The sequence below is a fragment of the Accipiter gentilis genome, chromosome 24, assembly GCF_929443795.1.
Source record: "Accipiter gentilis chromosome 24, bAccGen1.1, whole genome shotgun sequence".
Classification (NCBI taxonomy): Eukaryota; Metazoa; Chordata; class Aves; order Accipitriformes; family Accipitridae; genus Astur; species Astur gentilis.
In genome coordinates this window covers 13,875,923-13,887,253 of record NC_064903.1, presented here as the reverse complement: position 1 = coordinate 13,887,253, position 11,331 = coordinate 13,875,923, and the positions used below count along the sequence as shown (strand labels likewise).

Sequence of the window (11,331 nt, the reverse complement as noted above, 5' to 3'; positions counted from 1 at the left end):
CAAGTAACTCTGGAAGGGATCTTAAGGCTCCTGCTTCCAGATTTAAGCCAATCCCCAAAAATGGGGGATTAGGAGGAGATCCTTAGGGGAACTGTCTGTTCCTTGGGCACTTCTTAGGGCTTCCTGCAAGCACATAATTGTAGGTGCTGTTGGAGAAACAAAATGCTGAGGGTAGGTTGGGTCAGGGTGGATGCGTTCAAAACTTGACATAGAACAGGGGACCAGGCATTCCCCCCAGTAGCTGTTAACACTTTTTATGCTGATTTGAGCATTGGCCTGTGACACTTAAGCATTGCCAAGGAGAGCAAAGCACCAAATAGATGCCAGGCTGGGACCTGGATGCCTTGGCTCAGGGTCACTTTTGATGCGTGTGACACCATCTGCAGTAGTCATCAAGAGTCCTGCTGTGTTCTCTCCTAACAGCCACATGGGTTCAGTGCACCTTGTTTGCAGTAGATGAGGCTTTCTTGCAGCATTAGAGACCTCGTAGGTCTCTGAAGTTGTCACCATAAGCATTTTGGCCTATGGAGTAGTTACCTGCAGAGCAGCAGTACCTGAAGCCAGCACAAAAACTTCACCAGCTTTTCTGCTCATCTTAGTTTCTGGCCAGAGACCTGCTTTGCCCCAGATGCTTGCTGGTTGATGAACGTTTCTCCTGTGCCACCAGCGATGGAACCATGTATGAAAGCACCGTGGGAAGGTCTGCTGCCCTACTTCACGTGTCTTTTGTGGTGGAGTAGCTGGTGTGTGGGAAAGGCAAGCTGGAGAATGGGGAGATAGTGGGGTGCACGCTGCCTGCTCCAGGGCTGTCTTGGCAGGACAGTCTATCCCCAGCTCCCATTCCCCCCTCCACCACTGTTGTAAGACTAGCAGCCATAGGCCTGGCTTTTAATGGGTGCATTGTAGGAGCTGTGACAGTAACCATTGCTGCAGCATGGCTTGCTGTTCTCTGCAGGCTAGGACACACCATTCCTCCCCCCACGCAGCTTGGGGATGGCTTGGCTGTTACAAAAGCGGTCCTGGCTGTGCCTGCCAGCAGGCCTTTCTGCTACAGGCTGTTGCAGGAAACTCAGTGACTGCTTTGGACATATGCCTGCATCCACCCCTCAGTACTTCCAGGTAAGGTCACAGTGGCCTGGCTCCCACATGGGTATGCTGGACATCCTGGAGGGTTCCTGCAGTGGAGAGCTACCCTGGGCTCTGGCAGCTCTCCTTCTTGCAGGCACAGAGCAATAGAAATATCCTAGTCTGAGCAGGTAAGTGTGCAGGGTTGCACCAGGGCAGGGTCCCAAGCATTGAAGTTGCCAGACTAATGGTGTGCCATGTGGCTTAGAGCCATCTGCTTACCTTGAATGGTGTAGTGCCTGCACTGCCCTTCCCAGGAAGCCTTAAGGCCTGGGCCTCAGTGAGTGCAACAGTTTCACAGCCTGGCCAGGCACAGGAGGGGAGCAGGGGAGGTTGGTAACATGAAGGACCAGCTCATGGGTTTCAAAAGCTAAACTGTAGTTACTAGCGTGGGTGTAGAACTGCCCTGAAGTGTCTAGTCAACAAGATCCTTTACAGGCTTCTCCAGTGACACAATCCCCCATACTTGAGTTACCTGCTACAAGACATACATGGGAGTAGATGATTGCTTCATTTCTTGCTTTCTAGCTCTGAGATCACATCGGGATGTTTTCTTCTTGTTGGGGAGCTGAGGCTGGCAGTCTCCCTCCCCTGGCCTTACCAGCAGCTGTGCTGGTTTCTGGTCAGGGTTGACAGCCCATGGAGCCTTTCATCTTGCTGCTGTGACTGGTGCTTGTTCTGTGAGCCGGAGCAAGCAGCAGCTGTCCCAGCTCCTGTAAGGCCAGCTCTTTGTGCACAAACGGAGAGAGATGGGGGGCAAAAGGGAACCTGCTTTGCAGCTCCTGGGGATGGGCAGCCCTTCACCCCCAGCCAGCACCATGCTGTTGCTGCCATCTCCCTTCTCTCTCCCCAGCAGTGCACAGTGATGGCGGGTGGGGTGGGAGCCAGCCCCAGGCTGCGCAGAGCTGTGGTGCGCTGCTTGCTGCCGGGGCAGCGCAGCCTGTGGAGCACTGCCTGCTGCAGCTCATCCCAGCCCTATAGAGGACAGAGCTGCTTTCACAGGAGCAGGGGAAAGGCTGGCAAAACAGCTGGCAGGCAGGCAGGCTGCTACAGTTAATCGGAGCACTATTCCTGACAGTGAGCAGGACACCCAGCTGCCCCCATCTGTGCCCAGGCCTCACTGGGGCTAAATGATGGTACAGCAGTGCCTGTCCCAGTACTGTCAAGCAAAGCCTAGTGGCACCTGTCCCAGCACCAGTCATCCTGGCACTGGTGCCACTGTCTTGGTACCATACTGACTCAGCCAGTACTGCCCAGCACCAGTTGTCCTGTCATTTTACTGCCTGGGCACCAGCTTGGCTCAGTAAAAGCTGGTCCAGCCCCAGCACAGGTTCCTCCAGCCCATGCTGCAGGGAGGGCACCTGCAGTGTAGCTGGTGAAAGAGCTGGTCCTGGTTTCTGGCCTTGCTCACCGAGCACCTGCGTGTGAGTGCAAGCAAAATGCTTCTTCCTCAGCTGCAGAAGCAGCACCCACACCTCACCCTCCTGTGGCCAGGTACCTGGCAGGGGAGAAGCCAGCTCCTTCCTCCAGCACCCTCCTACTTGCCAGAGCACTGCAGCCCCTTGAAAACCTTCCCTCTTTTCCTGTTGAACATGCAATGCTGCAGGAGTTGTTCATCTGAGCATGGGAAGAAGACATAGCTGAGCTGAACAGGACGGGTCTAGCCCCAGTGAACAGCTGCTGGCCCTGGACCAGAGCTGTCAGCACAGGACCCCATCGTGGCTGGGAACATTGGAGTTCCAGGAGCTGGAGCCATCTCGGGGCTGCAGTCAGCCAGGCACTGCTGTCCTGCCTTCAGAACAGCAGTCTAAGTTCGGATCCCCTTTCCAACATCTGGCAGAAATAAAGCACACATCCATGTCAAACATAATATATTTATAGAAAAAATAGGCTTTTTCTGTAGCTCCCTGTACATTTATGCAGTAAACAGGTCGACTGAAGCAGCGTGCACTGGGCTGACTCGACAGCTGCCCTTGCTTCAGGCTCCCACTTATCACAGGTGGCCTCATTCCCCTTTCATGGCTGCTCTCCAGAGCCTGCACTGGATCCCTCATACCTCCCCAGCCAGGGGCTGCAGCACAGGCAGGGAGCAGCCCTGGGAGAGGGGGGAGCAGTGGCACATGCTCCTGCCCATGGGGCAGAGGGCAAGGCTGGTGTATGGGCTGCCTCTGCTCAAGCAGGGACAGCCCAGGGAGTCTCCCCAGCCCAGGTTCAAGGAGAAGCTTCCTGTAGCTCACCTGTGCTGACCGCAGGCTCCTCCACCATGCTGTTAAGCAGCAAGTGACTGGCCTTGTCACGGTGGTAAGAAAATACATACAAGCCACATTAAGTCAGAAAGCCTTCCTTGTTCCTCCTGCCCCTCTGCTGATGGGAGGCAGAGGAGGGGCTTTGGAGCAAGCTCCCCGAGGACTGCCCAAAGTCCTCTGCAGAAATCTCCAGAGCCTGAACACTGTCACAGACCTTCTCACCCCGCTGTCAGAGAAGGCAGAGCCCTAGGGCACCCTGCCAGTAAGAGCTTCACAGTTTGGACTTCACCTCGGTCATCCCTTGTCCATCCCAGAAGGATTTGGCACATAGACCTAAAGGGCAGGACGCGTAGGCAGAAAGCGTATCCCCTTCACATCCCAGGCTGGGGAAGGGCCCTCACTTGGAGCCAGCACTCCTCCCCGCCTGACCATGCAACTCAGGATGCGGCAACATACCCGCAAGCTGCCCGTGCTGTTCCCAAGTGAGATGCATCACCCCAACGAGGCCAGACACCGAAGGGTGGCTTGCAAGCAGGGCAGCCACTACAGCACAGGGAAGGAAGCCAGCTTGCCCCTCTGCCCTTGCTGCGGTGACCGAGGCTCCTGCAGTGTCTAGGCAAGGAGCTTCTGCTTGTGGGGGAACATCCCTCTAAACTGGCCCCAGTCCCCTCCCACCTCCCTCTTCCCCCATGTCTTTGGCAGTCCTCCTTGGACATGTTCAAGTCTCCAGCATCACACCGACATCTCAGCAGCACGGACTTGCCTCACAGTTTGGTAATTGCACGTAACGGGGCCACTCAGCCAGCCCCACAAAGGGGGGAAAAAAAACCACAAAAAAAAACCCCAAGACAGTCAAGTAAACTAAATTGAGTAATCCCTTGCCATCCATCCCAGCATGACGGGTCACGCACGAGTCCAGGGACAGAAGATGCTGCCCAGCCCTGCCACAGTGCAGCTCCCCACCATTTAGGAGATCATGTACTGGGTGATGGCTTGCAATGCGTACAGGAGCTCTGCCTGCATTCGGGCTTCCAGGATGAGCAGGTTCACATGGACCTAAGGGAGAAGGAAGAGAGGTTCAGGCAGCCACAGCGTGCTGTAGGCAGTGGTGCAAGCAAGCACCGACCCAGGCATGGGACAAATGCCACCAATTTTTCCAGCACAGGCAGCTGCCCTTTCCCCCTTCTCCCAGTCCTGCAGGCTGTGGTGGCCTCCCAGAGCCCAGCACACTTGGCATTAGCATGCCGGGTTGGTGCTGGCACAGTCCCTGCTGCCTACAGCAGCTGCTCCAGCCAGATATGGCTGGAGCAAGGGCTCACCTGGAGGCATTCACCGATGGGGTAATGGCCTTGGAGATCCCCATGCTACCAGTGGCCTCTGTGCTCATCACACTACAGGCAGCCCCATGCCACACTAAGCCCAACTCCTTACAAACAGCCAGCGTCCATTTCCCCCCCACCTGCCTTGGACTGGTTTGGTGGTTCAGAGGTCTCCTTACAAACAGCCAGTGTCCATTCCACCCCCACCTGCCTTGGACTGGTTTGGTGGTTCAGAGGTCTCCTTACAAACAGCCAGTGTCCATTTCCCCCCCACCTGCCTTGGACTGGTTTGGTGGTTCAGAGGTTTCCTGTATATCCCCTGAAGCACCCCAGCCTGCAGCCCCTGCTCACTCACAGCCCCACTGCAGCTGGTCAGAGCCAGGGGCTGGCTGTCCCACCTTTTCACTGTGCTTGAACTGCTTCCAGAACCTGTCAAACATTTCTGAGTTTGTCTTCTCTGGGTAGCAGGTTACAGTTTTAATGTAAACTTTGAGCATTCGCTCCAGGAGCTGATTCACTTCTGCATAGTCGTAGTCATCGTACCTGCAAGGGAGCACAGGGGCGAGTCACAGCCAGCACCGTGTCCCTATGGAGCAACTCGTCTGTAGTCTGCCTGGGGCACAGCACAGCTGCCGGGCAGGGGGACACACACCAGCAGCCACTGAAGCCCTGTCCCCAAAGCACCCTGCCCTGGCCAGAGAAGCTGAGCACCTCTTCCCTGCCTGGCCCAACAACCAGGCAGGCAATTCACTTGTCTCTTTTCCAAGCCCATCTGCAAGACAGCCTGAGTGCCCTACCGTCCTCCTGCCTGGGTCAGCTCAGTTTTCTCGCCTGGACCATGAGATTGGTTTCCCTACCTAATGCCAAACATGCAGTGGATGTAGTTCCAGATGCCTCGCTTGAAGACAGAGGGTTCACAGCCCTGCCGCTTGGCCATGGCACTGCTTTGCAGACCATCAACCATCCGAAACTTCTCATCCAGGAGATGCCCAATGTCAGAGTAGAGCCGGTTGACCAACGAGAAGCCATGGTCTTCCCAGGAGTAATCCTGTTGAGCACAGCAAGAGGCTTTCACAACCACAAAAAGGAGCCTGGGGAATATTCCCAGGATGAAGGGCTGGAGACCTTGGGATGCAGCAGAATTCAATAGGTTTGCTCTGGGGGCAGCTCTGCCACAAACTACATCCCTCATCACACAGCTTTTGACCCTTGCCTTTGTGAAGAATGTGAAGAAATCAGCAGCCCTTGGGGACAGAAGTCAGTGGTCACCTCCTTCTCCCCAACCCTAGTAGGGCAGGTTCCCTCTCAAGAGCTGAACTTCCCCACTCAGGTATTTTGCAAAAGCAGCTGCGCCAGATCCGGGCTGCATAGTCACCCCCACAACCACCTGCTTGGGGAGGGGAGAGGGGAGGAGGGGAGAGGGGAGGAGGGGAGGAGGGGAGGAGGGGAGGAGGGGAGGAGGGGAGGAGGGGAGGAGGGGAGGAGGGGAGGAGGCAGCCTGCCTGCCGAGAGAGCAGGAACCTCACCTGGACTCTGAATACCTGCGTCTGATCGTTGTCACGCCGGGCAAAGTCCTGGTATCCAAAGTCAGGGTCCTGCATGTAGCATGCAAGATTGGTGGCACTGGTGACTTCCCCGTCAGTATCTGCAAGAGGGGAAAGCCCTGCAGACAGGTCAGAGCAATGCTCAGCTGCCCTGTTCCCAGCTGCAGCAGGCGTTGAAAGCTGGGCCTCTTTAGGAAGTGCCACTGCCTTCCTCCCCTGCCACCAGCATCCCAGGAGCGCGTCTCCAAACCGTACATCACAGAAAATATAAGTATAGACATGGGGGAGCAAGACCCAGATATGCCATATGAACTCCCATCCTGCACGCCCACCTCTGCTCCCTGCCCCTCACCTTCCTCTCGGTCCTGCTGCAGCAGTCTCGTCTCCTCCCTGCCCTCGGTCTCCACATGGATCCGCTGCATGCGTTCCCGGAGGGAATCCAGCTCCATGCAGGAGTCCAGAGACTGCACAGACACAGGCTCAGGGGTGAGGGCAGTGCTCCTGGCCGCGTCCCCGTCCCCTCATGGACCCACCCTCGGGGGCTCACCCGCTTACGGTTGATGCGCAGCAGCTCCTGACTGCAACCGTTGCCAGTAGTGACTTCGCAGAAGCACTGGTTTCCAGGTGACAAGGGCTTCAGTGAGCCTCGGCCTCCCAGCCCGTCATCCTGCTCGCAGCCACAGCCAAAGACAAAGCTGGCGAGTGCGTGGCAGTGCGCCAGGAGGACAACGGCATGCACCAGCTCTGCCAGCGACCAGCTCCACTCGCTGATTTTCAGCAGCTTCTGCAGGACACAGAGAGACCAGCGATGTGACACAGTCAGGGTGCTGGCACCCCCTGGGGATGCTGCTGTCCCCATCGCCGCCCTGGTCCTTGGCTGATATACCTCAATGTGCTCCTTGGTGATGAGCCATGGTCGGTGTGCCAGGATCTTGTTGATCTCATTAAGGTTGCGGAGTTTGGGGGGGATGAAATCGAGCCCACGCAGCCACTGGGGATCACCCCCTGCCCGCAGGAACTGCAGCACGTGCAGATTCACCAGGTACCGGCACTGGTGCCGGGCAGCTGCCTGCAAGAGCAGCATGTCAGCATCCCTGCACTGTGCTGGCAGGACAGGTGTCCTGGGACCCCGAGCCCACCTCTCCACCCAACCTCCAGGACATCATGATTTTGGCCTCTGCAGAGAAGCCTGCGGCACAGGCTGTCTGGTAGAGGGAGAGCAGGGAGCCTCACAGGGCTGAGCAGAGCACCCCGTCCCCTCCAGCAGCTCCCAGCAGGGCTCACCATGATGGCAATGTAGTGCCGGCAGTCGAAGGGCAGCGGGCCGTCCATGTGCATCAGGTAGTGCTGCGTCTTGAGGAAGCTGTCGAGGTACTGCGGGTGGTAGCCCATCTGCTGGGTCACCGCCTCCAGCCGCCCCCGGCTGGCCAGCACCTTCACAAAGAGGAAGTGGGGGCGCTCAGGGTCGCTGCTGGACATCTTCACTACCTGCAGGGAACACGCTCTGCTTAGCTCTCCCTGGAGCAGCCCTCACTGCAGCAGCCCACCCCAGCCAAGCCCAGGCTCTGTCAGCGGCTGGGATCCCCTCTCCTGGCTTGGTGCTCCCAGAGGGACACCAACAGGTCAGAAGCCACTGGAGAGAGCTTGTGCTCGGGTCAGGGAGCTAGGCAGAGCACTGCTCGGTGGGGTCACTGCTAGTGGGAGGACAGGCTGCAGGAAGCACAGGTTGGTCTCTGCCTGGGAGAGGGCATTGTCTGGTGCGCGGAAGTAAAGGGCAAACTACAAGTGATGTTTCCTTGCAGCCTTAGAGGCAAATGCAAGGCTGGAGCAGGAGAAACATGACAGATGAAATACCTCCCAGAACACAACAGTCCATCAGCCTTACCACCAGGTCCCCTGCACCGCCAGCACCAAGCCCTCCTGCCCAGCACTAGGATGGCGGGAGACCTGTGGAGCCAGCCGAGCTGCTCCCGGGCTCCTGCCCCCGCAAGCCAAGGGGCAAGCGGTGTCCTAGCACCCACCATGCAGTTGGGAGCACACAGAGTGAGACAGAGTGGGTGCAGGTCCCACAGCACATGGGTGCGTGGCACAGCTGGCACTGGCTGCATCCACCAGTGAAACACAGATAGGTTACTTGGGTAGGGGGTCCATACACCCCCAGCAGTGCCCACCCCAGCCCTGCACTGGTACCCCAGCTGAGCACAGCCCCAAGCCACACCATCCCAGTCTCTCCTGAGAGGGTGGTGGGAGCAGAGGGCAGGGATGGGCAAAAGGTGCCTGGGCAGCTGCTGCGCCCCAATGGCCCTGTTGCCACACCTCCCACCCAACACTGGGGTCTGTACCCACAGCCTGCCTGCTCCAAGGCACAGGTGCAGCAGGCGCTTACCTTCTCACACAGAAAGTCACACCTCCCGCTTGCGCGTGGGAGCCTAGGCAGCACCCTCAGGCGCAGAGGGTGCGCCTCTCATCCCGGGCTTGAACCAAAATCTTCCCTGGGAGCAACTGGCCCTGCTGACACCACCATCATCTTCCCCCCACCCGTCTCTCCGGTACAGTCACCTGAAGGCTGGTGACCAGCGCACAGCGACCACAGTGGCATGGCAGAAAACCAGGAGCACTTCTGCAAACCAGCAAAAACGTGGGATGTGGAGCAGAGCACCCCGAGGTGAGGGGAGGCAGAGCAGGGCTGAGCCATGCAGCAGCATAGAGCAGTCGCACCCGCAGAGACAGTGCAGGAAGCAGCTCTGGCTATTTTCTACCATCCTGCACTTCTGACAAACACACCATTGCTCAGTTGTCAAAGAGATTTACTTGATGCCATTTGGAGCTTTCTCTTCACTTCCTCTGGCCAAAGGGGTCCAAAAAACCCCCAAACTCAAATTAAAATGGGGAGGGATGAAGAGCACCAGCTTCTCTGTCCCACAGGATAAGGTACAAACCAGAACTGACCTGCAAAAGTCCCTGACAAGGTCCCTCTGCTCAGGGAAATGAGTTGCCCTGAGGACACCCACGGGGTTAAAGCCACTGGTCTTCTGGTGGTCAGAGGTGGAGGAGCCTGCAGAGCTTTCACTCCCCCCAGGGGAAGGTGGTCCCCAGCTCAGCCTCCGGGGCCACCAGCTCTTCTCAATTTGCTTGTTCAGGTGATGATGGAGCAAAGGACCATGCAGACATGGGTTAGAAAGGGAGGATGAAGGAAGATGCCGGGCAGCCCGCCACCTCAGCCCTCAACCCCCAGCTAGGCTTTCCTGCCTGCTCTCCATGGCACCAGCTCAGCCCAAGGTCTCTCCTCTGGCACCACCAGCCACATGCCCACCAGCCTTGCCTCCCCAGCCTCTCGCATTGCCCCCGGTGCCCCCTTCCTCACCCTCCCCTGCCATAACCCTCCTCCTCCTTCTCCCTCTCCCCTGCACCCACTCGCAGCCCTGGGCAGTGGGAGCATCGCCTACCTGCCTCCCTCCCAGGGGCAGCTTTCGTGGGTCGAAGCCCCCTGAACCCCAATAGGCACCCCGACCCCGTACCCACCGCCAGCTTCACCCCCCTCCCTGCCCGGGCAGGTGCTGCCGGGGGAACGATGCCCCGGTGCTGCCTGGCCAGCCAATCGCGGGGCAGCAGTTTGCATGTAAAACAGGCAGGAGGATGGAGGAGCCCAGCCGGTCCTGTGCTCTGCGACCAGAAGCAAGCCCGGGCAGGGCCGGGAGCCGCGGGAGAGGGGTCGGGAGACCCCCGCCTCGCCCCCCACCCGGCCGGGCAAGACACCGCAGTGTGAACACCGCCGCCCCCCGGGGCTCCATCCCTCCGCGAGGTGAGACCGCGGCTCCGCCGGTACCAGTGGCTCCGCCGGTGATGCTCGCTAGGGACGCGACCGCGGCGGGCACCTCTCGCCCGGCCCCTCGCCCCGGTTCTCGAGGGGACGGGCGAAGTGCTAGTGCCCGCGGCAGGGGTCCCCACAGCGGTGCAGGGCCCGGTGCCGGCGGCCGGTAACCAGGGCCCCATTGTGCGGGCGGAGACGGCAGCGCCCCCGGTGCGCGGCGCGAGCAGTGCAGGCGGAGAGAGAAAAACAAGTTTGATTGGCAGTGATGGAGGCACGGCGCCTCCCGCATCCCGCACAAAGGGGACGGGGACGGCGCCGCCGCACCGGTACCGGGCCGCCGGCCACCGCATCGGGAGAGCGCGGCCACGCCCGGCCCGCGCGCGGGCAGCGGGAATGCCTTAGCCTGCTGGTGCCGCAGCCGGGCCGGGCCGTTGGGCGGCGAGCAGGGCCGAGCCCGGTGCACCGGTACGGACGCCGGTGGCGGCGGAGCGGGACCTACCTGCCCCGGCAGCCGCTGGCACCGGCTTCCTCGGGGGTGCTCCACGCTCTGGGGACACACGATCATGGTGTGACCGTGCCGTGACCGTGCCGTGCCGTGCGCAGTACCGGTGACCGGCGCCGGTCCTGCCTGCCTGCCCCGTCCCGACCGCCGGCAGCGCTGAGCCGGGCACCGCGGCAGCGCGAGCCGCCGGGGGCGTACCCACGGCTCCGCCTCCGCCAATCACCGCCGCGAGGGGGCGAGGCCGCCGGCGCCGCGCCCCCTAATCGGCCGCGAGGGGGCGGAAGCCCGGTGCACCACGTGGGCAGGGGTGGAAAGTTACCCGTCCGTCAAGCGCGGAGGCCCCGCCTACCCCGGCAGGGGGGCGGGGCCGGATCTGCCCGCCGCTGGGGGGCGCTGCGGCGCCGGGCAGGAGGTCTGTCCCGGCCGGGCCCTGCCAGTCCCCGGTGGCGGCGCGCGTGGCGTGGACGGCCTCAGTCTTTATAGAGCCTTAGTGCTGCCTGTCCTGCTAGCCCGGCCCCGGCCGTGCTCCGGAGGGTGAAGCTGCCTTGCTCCGGGTCCCCTCCATCCCTGCTCTGCCTGGGCCTTCCCCTGCGTGGAGACGCATGGCGCTGGGGGTAGGGGGGGACGTGGGGACAATGGGGCCTGAGGATGTGGTCACGGGGATGGTGCGGCAGGGGGACGGAGCTTGAGGGTGGTGGAGGACAGGGCAGCACAGCACGAGGGTGACAGGGCGTGGGGACAGGGAGGCAGGCCATAAGGGTGATGATGTGGGGACAGTGGGCAC

General features: G+C 60.1%; 1 protein-coding gene across 5 annotated transcripts; it reads right to left on the bottom strand.

The window, feature by feature from the left end:
* Positions 1–3,020: 3,020 nt before the first annotated feature.
* On the bottom strand, positions 3,021–10,740 carry LOC126050253 (sestrin-3-like). 5 transcript variants are annotated; one of them, XM_049827894.1, is made up of 9 exons: positions 10,545–10,740; positions 7,519–7,722; positions 7,121–7,303; positions 6,782–7,018; positions 6,587–6,698; positions 6,232–6,353; positions 5,548–5,738; positions 5,089–5,233; positions 3,021–4,427 (listed from the first exon to the last, which is right to left on the bottom strand). In XM_049827894.1, exons 1-9 carry the CDS (start codon positions 10,608–10,610, stop codon positions 4,338–4,340), a joined length of 1,350 nt encoding a protein of 449 aa, XP_049683851.1. In that variant the 5' UTR covers positions 10,611–10,740; the 3' UTR covers positions 3,021–4,337. The 5 variants fall into 5 exon arrangements, 4 of the variants coding, with proteins under 4 accessions (XP_049683851.1, XP_049683853.1, XP_049683850.1 ...); XM_049827893.1 differs by having other exon boundaries at positions 3,022–4,427; positions 6,217–6,353; XM_049827895.1 differs by having other exon boundaries at positions 3,022–4,427; positions 6,217–6,335.
* Positions 10,741–11,331: the final 591 nt, after the last annotated feature.